This window comes from Polypterus senegalus, chromosome 13 (genome assembly GCF_016835505.1).
Source record: "Polypterus senegalus isolate Bchr_013 chromosome 13, ASM1683550v1, whole genome shotgun sequence".
Taxonomy (NCBI): domain Eukaryota; kingdom Metazoa; phylum Chordata; class Cladistia; order Polypteriformes; family Polypteridae; genus Polypterus; species Polypterus senegalus.
Genome location: NC_053166.1, coordinates 105,175,853 through 105,189,670, shown reverse-complemented (window position 1 = coordinate 105,189,670; position 13,818 = coordinate 105,175,853). Strand labels below are relative to the sequence as shown.

General features: G+C 42.7%; 1 protein-coding gene across 2 annotated transcripts in view; it reads right to left on the bottom strand.

Moving 5' to 3' along the window:
- snrnp70 (small nuclear ribonucleoprotein 70 (U1)) overlaps positions 1-13,818 on the bottom strand; it is an 83,288-nt gene that overhangs the window by 56,676 nt on the left and 12,794 nt on the right. For both annotated transcript variants that reach the window (XM_039774650.1, XM_039774651.1), the window contains exon 3: positions 5,705-5,767. In XM_039774650.1, the coding sequence (XP_039630584.1) occupies positions 5,705-5,767 (63 nt within the window). The remainder of the gene's footprint in view (positions 1-5,704; positions 5,768-13,818) is intronic.

The following is a 13,818-nucleotide window of genomic DNA, read 5'->3' as shown; positions in this document are numbered from 1 at the left end:
GAAGAATAAAAATCTTGGATGACGTTTTCCCTTGCCCGGACGCGGGTCACCGGGGCCCCCCTCTGGAGCCAGGCCTGAAGGTGGGGCTCGATGGCGAGCACCTGGTGGCCGGGCATGCACCCATGGGGCTTGGCCGGACACAGCCCGAAGAGGTAACGTGGGTCCTCCTCCCCATGGGCTCACCACCTATGGGAGGGGCCAAGGAGGTCAGTTGCAGCGTGAGTTGGGTGGTGGCCGAAGGCGGAGACCTTGGCGGTCTGATCCTCGGCTACAGAAACTGGCTCTTGGGACGTGGAATGTCACCTCTCTGAAGGGGAAGGAGCCTGAGCTAGTGCGCGAGGTCGAGAGGTTCCGGCTAGATATAGTCGGACTCACCTCGACGCACAGCTTGGACTCTGGAACCAATCTCCTTGAGAGGGGCTGGACTCTCTACCACTCTGGAGTTGCCCCCGGTGAGAGGCGCGGAGCAGGTGTGGGCATACTTATTCCCCCCCCGACTCGGAGCCTGTGCATTGAGGTTTCACCCAGTGGACGAGAGGGTGGCCTCCCTCGCCTGGGGGGGGAGGGTCCTGGTTAGTGGAAGGGTCCTGACTGCAGTTTGGAGTATCCACTCTTTTTGGAGTCTCTGGAGGGGGTGCTAGAGGGCATACCTTCTGGGGATTCCCTTGTTTTGCTGGGAGACTTCAATGCTCACGTGGGCAATGACAGTGAGACCTGGAAGGGCGTGACTGGGAGAAATGGCCCCCCCCGATCTGAACCCGAGTGGTGTTTTGTTATTGGACTTCTGTGCTCGTCACGGATTGTCCATAACAAACACAATGTTCAAGCATAAGGGTGTTCATATGTGCACTTGGCACCAGGACACCCTAGGCCTCAGGTCGATGATCGACTTTGTGGTCGTGTCGTCGGACTTGCGGCCATATGTCTTGGACACTCGGGTGAAGAGAGGGGCGGAGCTGTCAACTGATCACCACCTGGTGGTGAGTTGGCTTCGATGGTGGGGGAAGATGCGGTCAGACCTGGTAGGCCCAAGCGTGTTGTGAGGGTCTGCTGGGAAGGCTGGCAGAGTCCCCTGTCAGAAGTAGCTTCAACTCCCACCTCGGCAGAACTTCAACCCGCCCCGAGGGAGGTGGGGACATTGAGTCGAATGGGCCATGTTCCGTGCCTCTATTGTTGAGGCGGCTGACCGGAGCTGGGGCCGCAAGGTGGTTGGTGCCTGTCGTGGCGGCAATCCCTGAACCCGGCGGTGAGGGATGCCGTCAAGCTGAAGGAGTCCTATAGGACTTTTTTGTCCTGTGGGTCTCTGGAGGCAGCTGATAGGTACCGGCAGGCCAAGCGGAACGCGGCTTTGGTTGTTGCTAAGGCAAAAACTCAGGCATGGGAGGAGTTTGGAGAGGCCATGGAGAACGACTTTCGGACGGCTTCGAGGAGATTCTGGTCCACCGTCCGGCGTCTCAGGAAGGGGAAGCAGTGCAGTGTCAACACCGTATAGGGTCGCTGCTGACCTCGACTCGGGACGTTGTGGGTCAGTGGGAGGAGTACTTCGAAGACCTCCTCAATCCCACTAACATGCCTTCCAATGAGGAAGCAGAGCCTGGGGACTCTGAGGTGGGCTCTCCCATCTCTGGGACTGAAGTCACCGAGGTGGTCAAAAAACTCCTTGGTGGCAGGGCCCTGGAGTGGATGAGATCGCCCGAGTTCCTTAAGGCTCTGGATGTTGTAGGACTGTCTTGGTTGACACGTCTCTGCAACATCGCATGGACATCGGGAACAGTGCCTCTGGATTGGCAGACTGGGGTGGTGGTCCCCCTCTTTAAAAAGGGGGACCGGAGGGTGTGTTCCAACTATAGAGGGATCACACTCCTCAGCCTCCCTGGAAAAGTCTATTCTTATCAATAGCTCCTGATGACCCTGATTCTATTGATTCACTAACAGAATATCTGACTAGTATCTCAGAATGGATGAATAGTAATTTTCTCAAGTTAAATAAAGAGAAAACTGAAATTTTAGTGATCAGCAATAATGGATACAATGATGCTATCAGAAATAAACTGGATACATTAGAATTAAAAGTCAAGACGGAGGTAAAAAGCTTAGGGGTGATTGTTGACTGTAATCTAAATTTTAAATCACATATTAATCAGATCATTAGGACAGCATTTTTTCACTTAAGAAACATAAGTAAAGTTAGACCGCTTACATCACTGAAAGATGCTGAGAAATTAGTTCACGCGTTTGTTTTCAGTCGACTAGATTACTGTAATGCACTCCTCTCAGGACTACCCAAAAAAGATATAAATCGTTTGCAACTAGTGCAGAATGCAGCTGCTAGAATCCTAACTAGGAAAAGAAAATCCGAACACATTTCTCCAGTTTTAATGTCACTACACTGGTTACCTGTGTCATTCAGAATTGACTTTAAAATTCTGCTTATGGTTTATAAAGCCTTAAATAATCTCGCCCCATCTTATATATCGGAATGTCTGACACCTTATATTCCAAATCGTAACCTCAGATCCTCAAATGAGTGTCTCCTTAGAATTCCAAGAACAAAACTTAAAAGAAGTGGTGAGGCGGCCTTCTGCTGCTATGCACCTAAAATCTGGAATAGCCTGCCAATAGGAATTCGCCAGGCTAATACAGTAGAGCACTTTAAAACACTGCTGAAAACACATTACTTTAACATGGCCTTTTTATAACTTCATTTTAATCGTAATTTAACTTAATCCTGATACTCTATATGTTCAATCTCCTCAAAATAGCTATTTATGGTGGCTCTAAAATCGGTACTGACCCCTACTCTCTTTTCTGTTTCTTTTTCCGGTTTCTTTGTGGTGGTGGCATGCGCCACCACCACCTACTCAAAGCTTCATGATGCTCTAACAATGATGGACGGATTAAAAGGCAGAAGTCTACGTGACCATCATCATCATCATCAAGCCCTTCCGTGAGAATCCTAAATCCAAAGAGGACGGTTTCATTTATGTTAGGTAGAATGCCCAGAGGGGACTGGGCGGTCTCATGGTCTGGAATCCCTACAGATTTTATTTTTTCTCCAGCCGTCTGGAGTTTTTTTGTTTTTTCTGTCCCCCCTGACCATTGAACCTTACTCTTATTCGATGTTAATGTTGATTGATTTTGTTTTATAATTGTGTGTTTCATTTTTCTATTCTTTAATATGTAAAGCACTTTGAGCTACTGTTTGTATGAAAATGTGCTATATAAATAAATGTTGTTATTCAGGGGTTCTGGAGAGGAGGGTCTGATGGATAGTCGAACCTCGGATTCAGGAGGAACAGTGTGGTTTTCGTCCTGGTCGCGGAACAGTGGACCAGGTCTTCACCCTTAGCAGAGTCCTGGAGGGTGCATGGGAGTTTGCCCGACCGGTCTACATGTGTTTTGTGGACTTGGAAAAGGCATTCGACCGTGTCCCTTGGGGAATCCTGTGGGGGGTGCTCCGGGAGTATGGGGTACTGGACCCCCTGATAAGAGCTATTCGGTCTCTGTACAACCGGTGTCAGAGCCTGGTCCGCATTGCCGGCAGTAAGTCGAGCCCCCACCACCTACTCAAAGCTTCATGATGCTCCAACAATGATGGACGGATTAAAAGGCAGAAGTCTACGTGACCATCATCATCATCATGCCCTTCCGTGAGAATCCTAAATCCAAAGAGGACGGTTTCATTTATGTTAGGTAGAATGCCCAGAGGGGACTGGGCGGTCTCATGGTCTGGAATCCCTACAGATTTTATTTTTCTCCAGCCGTCTGGAGTTTTTTTGTTTTTTCTGTCCCCCCTGGCCATTGAACCTTACTCTTATTTGATGTTAATTAATGTTGATTTATTTTGTTTTATAATTGTGTCTTTCATTTTTCTATTCTTTAATATGTAAAGCACTTTGAGCTACTGTTTGTATGAAACAGTAATTTGTGCTATATAAATAAATGTTGTTGTTGTTTCCAGTGAGAGTTGGACTCCGCCAGGGCTGCCCTTTGTCACCGATTCTGTTCATAACTTTTATGGATAGAATTTAGACACGCAGCCAGGGTGTTGAAGGGGTCCGGTTTGGTGGACTCAGGACACTGCTTTTGCAGATGATGTTGTCCTGTTTGCTTCATCAGGCCGTGATCTTCAGCTCTCTCTGGATCGGTTCGCAGCGGAGTGTGAAGCGGCTGGGATGAGAATCAGCATCTCCAAATCCGAGAGCATGGTCCTCAGCCGGAAAAGGGTGGAGTGCCCTCTCAGGGTTGGGGGAGAGATCCTGCCCCAAGTGGAGGAGTTCAAGTATCTCGTGGTCTTGTTCACGAGTGAGGGAAGAATGGAGTGCGAGATCGACAGGCGGATCGGTGCAGCATCCGCAGTGATGCGGGCTCTGCATCGTTCTGTCGTGGTGAAAAAGGAGATGAGCCGTAAGGCAAAGCTCTCAATTTACCAGTCGATCTACGCTCCTACCCTCACCTATGGTCATGAGCTATGGGTAGTGACCGAAAGAACGAGATCGCGAATACAAGCGGCTAAAATGAGTTTCCTCCGCAGGGTGTCTGGGCTTTCCCTTAAAGACAGGGTGAGAAGCTCAGTCATCCGCAAGGGGCTCAGAGTAGAGCCGCTGCTCCTCCACATCGAGAGGAGTCAGATGAGGTGGCTCGGGCATCTGATCAGGATGCCTCCCTGGTGAGGTGTTCCGGGCACGTCCAACCGGGAGGAGGCCCCGGGGAAGACCCAGGACACGCTGGAAGGACTATGTCTCCCGGAAGAGCTGGAGGAAGTGGCCGGGGAGAGGGAAGTCTGGGCCTCTCTGCTTAAGCTGCTGCCCCCGCGACCCGACCTCGGATAAGCGGAATGCATGCATACATACATATACAGTATACATACACATACATACACACACGTACACACTTACAATTTGTGTTTTTGCCTTAATTGTTACACTCAGTAAAAATATTTTACGAGCCTCTCTAATCAACTTTAATCCCAGGTTGTAATGTAACAAAATAGGACAAATATTGATGAATACTGACACAAAGCACTATTTAAAAAAATAAACAAAACTACTGACACACAGAAAGACTGTTTTTACTTAGCACAAATGTACTTGTTAAATATTTCCCAGCAGGTCCAATTGTTTCAATTACAAACTAAAACATTTTTAGGATGCCTGTAATGTTAATGTGTAAAAAAGCAGTTTTTAAAAAACAAATGTCAATACTAGGGTTATCACAATATTTTTTAAAGTTGACACATATCAGTGAAATTTCACGATACCCGATTGCCATTTGATACCATAACAAAAACCGAGGAATGTTGTAAAAAACAGTACTCTCCACTTTTACAGAATAACATACAATTCACTTGAATAATGAAGGTATTTTCAATAAAAAGTAGTTGAAAGGGATTCCTGTTTTTGCAATGGTACAAGTATCAAACCACAAAATTTCACTGGTACTGTAAATCGAATACAAAAATTCTAGTATTGACATACCAATTTATGAATTGTTCACTGTTCAAGTATCCTTTACATATATTGCTTTTTGTGAAATAATTTAATTAATACTGTTTGAATGAACTGTAGCTTAAAGGAAACCATTCACAGGCATGGTTTCATTAGACAAATTTAAAATCTTAAAAAGTGATAAGAATATATGTATGCATACACCCCTCAAAATACCTCCCTGAAAAGGCAAAGGAGATGCACGTAAACCCAATTACCTTTCTTTCTAGACGCTCCTCTCTCGTTTCAGCTCTTGTCGGAGGGGGAGCATCACGAGGATCCTGTCAAGATGCAAGGAGTATTTTATAGGAAAAAAAATTCACACATTCTTTATCCAAAATAATTTTCTAGTATTTATGATGTACAAGTCATGCAAATTCATTTGTAAACCATCTAGGATGAACTATAAATTACAGTTATGAATGCCTAAAACAGATTATAGCTTCCAAATGTGTATTCCCATGACATTCAAAGTCATTTTCACATAACTACAATAGGACAATGTAGCAGCATATTAACTGCCCAAGGATTTACTCATTCCGGCATAAGAATGACATCTTAATTTCCAAGTTCTACACTTCCCAAGCATGACAAACTCAAGATGAAATGGAGCAAGATCTTGGAATTAGCATAGACTATTATTTGTATAAACTACTCTACTATTGTTCAAAGTTTTGACACAAAAAAGCCAGAAAAGATGGATATCCAGGAAATGCCAAGATTAATAGCAATTAACTTAAAAAGGTGCCAAAAACAAAATTTCAAGTGGCTAGTAAATTGGCTTATGAAAACTTTATTTAATGTTTAAAAAAAACAAAACACAAAAGCAATCACAAAGAGGCTTGAAACTAAAAAACCATCAAAATATGATTAGAACATCTGTACAGAGGATGCAAGAGGATATATGTAAATATTATACTTAGTTTGGCTTGTTGAAATGCATGTTTATGTCTAGATTGAAACAGTTCTCTGAAAAAAGTCACAGATGCCCAAGTCTGGGAAGGGATTTAAAAAGATCTAAAAACTGTAATTCAACCAACCATCCTACCAACTTGCCAAAGTCAGGCCATTCTTTGTAAGCTCAGCACAGAGCAGGAAACAAATATACTGAAAGAAGTATCCAAGAGACCTAGAATTTCACTACAAGACCTACAGAATATAAAAGCATACAAGTCTGCGGTTAGAAAAATGACCATGGGAGGAGTGCCAAGAGGAAAACTTTACAACACAAAGCATAGACCAGTACGTCTAGAACAACATGCTCTGGACTGACAATGAAAACAAGAGTTATTTGGCCATAGTACCAGGTGACTTTTTTGGCAAAAATCAAAGACAGCATTTAACCATAAGAACACGATACCAACTGTAAAGCATGGTAGTGGAAATGCTACTGTTTGGGGCTGCTGTGCTACATCAGGGCCTAGGCAGCTCAACATAACAGAAGCCTTTACGTGTTCTTCATTGTTAAAAGGTTGCTTCAGCATAATGAAATTGTGTCAGAAGAATACAATTCAACCAAAACTGATCCTTGCAACATGACAATTGCCCTTAACATTACCAGTAATTTCATTTCACGAAGGAGTGGCTTAAAAATAATTGAAGGGTACTAAAGACTAGATTAAAATGACACTGGGATGATGTGGGATGATTTGAAATGGAATGTGCATGTAAGAGACCCCTCAAACATAGAACAGCTGAAAGAGTTCTGCATGGAAGAGTAGAGATGGGCAATATATATTTATCTATATTGAATTTCGACTTAGTTCAATATTTAAGGAAAATCAATATGCAGAAGCCAACATCATGATGTTCAGGAGTTACTTTACCCAACTTCTGAACGCTAAATAAAATCCACAAAACTTTCAATTCTCACTCTGACTACATTGACTCCACCCAAACATACTGATCGCGGGAAGGATTAAAAAAAAAAAAAAAAAAGTCAGTCAGAGGTGCCTGTGCTGTTTACAAATAGTTTGGTTTAACATGGGATGACCATTCATTCAACATCTAAATACAACACACTGTATGTCAAATCAAGAAGCCATCAAGGCACAGTTTGCTGTTTATTTCACAGAGTATGAGTGAATCAGCAGCCAGGAGGACAGACATACAGATTCTGTGACTAACCACAGTGCAAAAAAACACCTTTGCCTACTTAACTTGCACCTTAATATTCTTGTATTTTGTTGATGAGATAACTACATTACCTACTAAAAGATCAAAAGTGAGCCGTCCACACAGTATAAATTATTCAACCATTTCACTACTGAAATATTGCAAAGGTGAATGAAAACAGGATCCTTCATAGTTTTCTTCCAGGCGAAATACTCCAAATTCATGCATGGGGAATGGGATAACACACATACTGGTTTTTATTTACCACTTGCAGTTTGGATTTTTGTGTGGTTGATGAATTGTAATTCATGTTAAACTATCAGTATAACAATGACAGCATTAAATCCACTCAGAACTAATACGTTACAAGAGCCTTTTGTTCATGCATAAATTATTCAATGTGAGTATCAGTTATGAGGACACAGCCATTTTATTTTGATTTTGTGTTTTTGTTTAGCAGGTGAACCGAGTTTTCTAATAACTAAGAAAGTCTGTCCTGAATGATTTAAAGTTAAGATGTGGTGCTGCCTCAAACTGTTTAGTGTACTACTTTTTCCATGAATACATACCATACCTGTGTCCTGCACTTTAAGAAACAGCAATGTTTAAACTTCCAAATACATTTGTTGGTAAAAGTATAATAAAATCACAAATTTATTTCATTTATAATTCAAATGTTAATGGGGAGATGTTACCTCAAGTAAATTTTTCTGGTAGCACAGACAAAACAGGTCTGTGTCTACTGACATGCCACGGCTCTACTTGGAATTTCAAATGTCCCATTTATACTAGGCTTAACAATTTGGGGGAAAATATCTAACAATGTTTTTTTCTTTTTTTTTTTTTTTAATTCAAGCTTTAGTTCAATATTCACTATATAACTGATTTAAAACATTATTGAGTATTACCATAACATACCATCAAAATATTAACTGCTTTACAATCTAATGCAATGACGACATTACGTTATGGGCACAGAACAATCAAAGAATTAAAAAAGCTGTAACTTGGAACTCCAGAAGAGCATCCAAATACAGTAATCCCTCCTCGATCGCGGGGGTTGCGTTCCAGAACCCCCCGCGATAGATGAAAATCGGCAAAGTAGAAACCATATGTTTGTATGGTTATTTTTATATATTTTAAGCCCTTATAAACTCTCCCACACTGTTAACATTATTAGATCCCTCTAGACATGAAATAACACCCTTTAGTCAAAAGTTTAAACTGTGCTCCATGACAAGACAGAGATGACAGTTCTTTCTCACAATTAAAAGAATGCAAACATATCTTCTCTACAAAGGAGCGCCGTCAGGAGCAGAGAATGTCAGAGAGAGAGAGTGAGATAAAAGCAAGCAATCAAAAAATCAATACGTGCTTTTAAGTATGTTTGTAGAGGAGCACCCGTATCCTCTAGGCAAACGGCCTCTGTGCAAACAGCCCCTCTGCTCAAACCCCTCCGTCAGGCACGAAGAATGTCAGAGAGGGTGAGAGACAAAGAAAAGCAAACAATGAAGCACCGTGAGGGAAGCATATCTTAGATCATTGAGGAGTTTTAGTTAATATGTAATACATGCTTCTAAGCCATCCGCCAATAGCGTCCCTTGTATGAAATCAACTGGGCAAACAAACCGAGGAAGCATGTAACAAATTGAAAGAACCATTGTCCGCAGAAATCCGCGAACCAGCAAAAAATCTGTTATATATATTTAGATATGCTTAAATTTAAAATCCGCTATGGAGTGAAGCCACGATAGTCGAAGTGCAATATACCGAGGGATTACTGTATTACAATCTGTAATCAATAGAACATTCGCAGATAGCTAGCATTTAGCTTAAATTGACAAGCTACAGAATTATCATCACGAACAATGATTAAATATACTGCTCAAAAAAATTAAAGGAACACTTTTTAATCAGAGGGTAGCATCAAAACAATGAAACCTCTGGAATAGTGATCTGGTCAGTATCAGAGGGGGTTGTTAATAAGTTTCAACTGCTTTGGTGTTAATGAAATTAACAGGTGCACTAGAAGAGCAACAATGAGAAAACCCCCAAAACAGGAATGGTTTAACAGGTGGAGGCCACTGACATTTTTCCCCTCATCATCTTTACCGACTGTTTTTTCACTAGTTTCGCATTTGGCTACGGTCAGTGTAACTACTGGTAGCATGAGGCGATAGCTGGACCCTACAGTGGTTGCACAGTCAGTTCAACTTCTCCAGGATGGCGATTTAATACATTCCATTGCCAGGAGGTTTACTGCATCTCCCGACACAGTCCCAAGGGCTTGGAGGAGATTCCTGGAGACAGTTACTCTAGGAGAGCTGGACGGGGCCATAGAAGGTTCTTCACCCATCAGGGTGGGCAAGGAGGAACAGGATGGGCACTGCCAGAGCTCTGCAAAATGACCTCCAGTAGGCCACTGGTGTGAATGTCTCTGACCAAACAATCAGAAAGAGACTTTCTGAGGATGGCCTGAGGGCCAGACATCCACTAGTGGGCCCTGTGCTCACTGCCCAGCACTGTGGAATTTAATTAGCATTTGCCATAGAATACCAGAATTGGCAGGTCCACCACTGGCACCCTGTGCTTTTCACAGATGACAACAGGTTCACTCTGAGCAAACGTGAAAGAGTCTGGAGAAGCTTTGGAGAACGTTATGTTGTCTGTAATATTGTTCGGTATGACCGGTTTGGTGGGTCAGTGATGGTCTGGGGAGGCATATTCATGGAGGAACGCACAGCCTGGATAATGGCACCTTGATTGCCATTAGGTATCAGGATGAAATCCTTGGACCCACTGTCGGACCCTATGCTGGTGCAGTGGGTCCTTGGTTCCTTCTGGTGTACGACAATGCCAGGCCTCATGTGGTGAGAGTATGCAGGCAGTTCCTGTTGAATAATGGAATTAATACCATTGACTGGCCCCCATGCTCGCCTGACCTAAATCCAACAGAACACTTCTGGGACATTATGTTTCGGTCCATTCGACGCCCCCAGAGGTTGCACCTCAGACTGTCCAGGAGCTCAGTGATGCCTTGGTCTAGATCTGGGAGGAGATCCCCCAGGACACCATCTGTCTCTTTAGCAGCATGCCCCCAACGTTGTCAGACATGCATACAAGCACGTAGGGGCAATACAAATTACCGAGTACAACCAAGTTGCTGCAAATAAATTTCAGCAAAAAGGATTAACCTGCCGCATCATTTATTCACTTTGATTTTCAGGGTGTCTTTGAATTCAGCCCTCTGTAGGTTGAGAATTTTCATCAAACAATGTGGCAGGAGATAAATCTTCCTACAGCATAAAGTCACAAGCTGACTGCAGAGCTTCCTCTGATCAATACATGGGCATCCTCACAATCTACATGTGTACTGAAGTGACTTTAGCTGCAAGTGGAAGCTCCTGTGACTTTAAGCTGTAAAAAATAAATCAAGGTAAATAACAACATTAGATCTGGCTTTTATATGATATACTAGCAAAATACCCGCACTTTGCAGCGGAGAAGTAGTGTTAAAGTTATGAAAAAGGAAACATTTTAAAAACAACCACCTGATTGTCAATGTAATTGTTTTGTCACTGTTATGAGTGTTGCCGTCATCAAGGATTTGATTATCATTATTTCTTTCAATCATATTCTTCACTACACAAATCGCTACTCGTGAATCTAAGATGTTTAACAGGCATTCCCCGTATTAACTTGTGCTAAACGTACCATGGTGTGACGTAAGGGAAGCGGACTGTAAAAAGGCAAGGAGGCATGTATTTTGAACGAAAAGGGAGAAGACCACGAAGGAGTGGAAAAGTGAGAAGGAAAACTGTTTAAATAAAGAGCTAGGAAGGTGAATGGAAAGAAGCAGCCAGCGGTAAAGCAAGGAAGACTTTGTAATAAGGATGGTTCGGTGCACGTAGAAGGTGTTAAGCCTTATGATAATGTTCCCGCACAGAGGATTTAGAGAGACGCACTGGGAAAAAGTATAATCTGAACCTCTCTACAGTTTTGTTTATTTTCGGATTGTAATGTTCATCAAATTTACGTATCATCTGGTCCAGTGGCGGACCGTGCATCTAACACCTAGGCCTTCAATAGTGCTCCGTCTGAATCAACCTGCCCCTCAAAAACAAAATTATGGTTAAAAAAAAAAAAAATCTTAATATACAGAAATACAGTATAAAGAGCTGCTGCATCGCAGATAGATAACGCCTGTAGCCACAATAAATGCCTTTATTGACTAGACAAACCAGGGGTGAACAAGTTCCTTTCTACTGCAGCCGTGACACACACAAAAGCAGTCAATAATAACTCAAACTTGCAATACTATTTAGGAAAATCGCAACATTTTACTCACCAAAAATTCAGATTTGTAAACAAAATCCATCCTCCTCTCTTTCCTCAAAAACAGTTCAATTACTCTGTCTTACAGATTATCCGTGCACTTCAGTTACATCAAAAAGTCCCTTTCTGTCGCCATCGAAGCGGATGCCGAAAGTCGAAAACTGCCCTGTCGTATTTCTGGCATAAGTTTGAATTCTGTTTAGGGCTAAAAATGTCTGCTCGACAGTAGCAGTCTACACGGGAATGGTCACCGCCAAATATACCAATGTGAACAGCTGCCCCATGCTCTCATTCAGATTTTTCTGATGAAGGAAGTCAAGGAGATCAGTGGGAGATTTTCCTGTAAAATCATCCATGGCATACATTACAGTCAGCTCTGTATTTAGCCGAGACAGATCAAAACAAAAACTGCCCCATGGCTCTTGTGTTAAACTGGAAAAGGCTGCATGCGTGAAATTTTTCTTGTATTCCTGAAACTTCTGGGGGTCGATGAGCGTGACAAACATCAGTTTTTCGTGGTCTTGAAACCTGGTCTGTGTCTGGCTAATAATATTGTCCAGAATCCTGCCATGTTGTTGGCAGTAGTGAGCGCGAGGATGTTGCGCTCGGAGCGCCTGTGGTGCGTTCAGTGGCCTCGTAGAGTTCCTCATATCGGCTTCTATCTAATCAATGGGTCTGAATAAGGTGACGTTGCCGTACGCCTGCTAGAGGGCCCTACTGACACCAACTCAAAATATGATTGGTTGAAGCAACAGTTTAATCAACATTTATTCTGTACTTATTTAATAAGTATTCATGGACAAAATATAATTATCAGTTTGTGATTCAGTTATTTTTTTAGGCCAGCAGAGAAGGCATGACTTTGCCAGGTCTTTAGCATCGAGGCTTTATACCCTCCGTCTTCTCATTAAACTTGTATCTCGCGAATATCTTGTGCGATCTTGCGATGTTCACGGCTTTAATTTTAGCACAGACCAGGCACTTAAGTTTCTCTCGCATTTTCGCTGAGGGAGGGTTTCCACAGCAGCTGCACTTATGAATATGCTAAGCACAGTCCTTCACCCGTGAATATTTACCTTATATGGGCAGGCACTCAATTACGTGTGAGGCGTGATGACGCGAGACGCAACTCTGCCTCACACTGTGACCGAGCTGCAGGTTATTATAGCATATGGACGAAAGTAGGTTCCAGTTATGACCGTTACACGTAGAATTTCAAAATGAAACCTGCCTAACTTTTGTAAGTAAGCTGTAAGGAATGAGCCTGCCAAATTTCAGCCTTCCACCTACATGGGAAGTTGGAGAATTAGGGATGAGTGAGTGAGTGAGTCAGGGCTTTGCCTTTTATTAGTATAGATAAATGTTTTTATATTAAGGCCAGGTGTGGGGCAGACTGACTGGCAGGATGATGCCAGACCTCTTTCGGCATCCAAACAGTGCCATCTTTCACCTTTACACCTAGTGCATCTACATTGTTCTTATGCGAGTAGACGTTTCTTGCGGGGAGGGCTTATGTTCTTTCTCCGATGCTAAACCCTCACTGGAGTTCAACTCTGTTATAGCACGTCTATTTGAAAACAGTAGTGTCTGATCGGGGTTGGGGAGCGTGAACGCGACAGAATAAAAGTGAATTAAAAAAATTAATCTTTACAAGTCCCACAAACTTATACCAGCTGTTAGACTCAAATTAAATGTATGTTTTTATTGTATAATGGTAAAAATAAGAGCAGCTCACTACTCAAAACTAGGGATGCAGGATAATATCAGATTTATATCTATCGGCAGATAATGGTTTAAAATAAAATTATCAGCATCGGACCAAAGAATATGTTTCCGATAAGTTGAGCCAATACTGATGAAGCATTCACTGTTTTCTGGATGT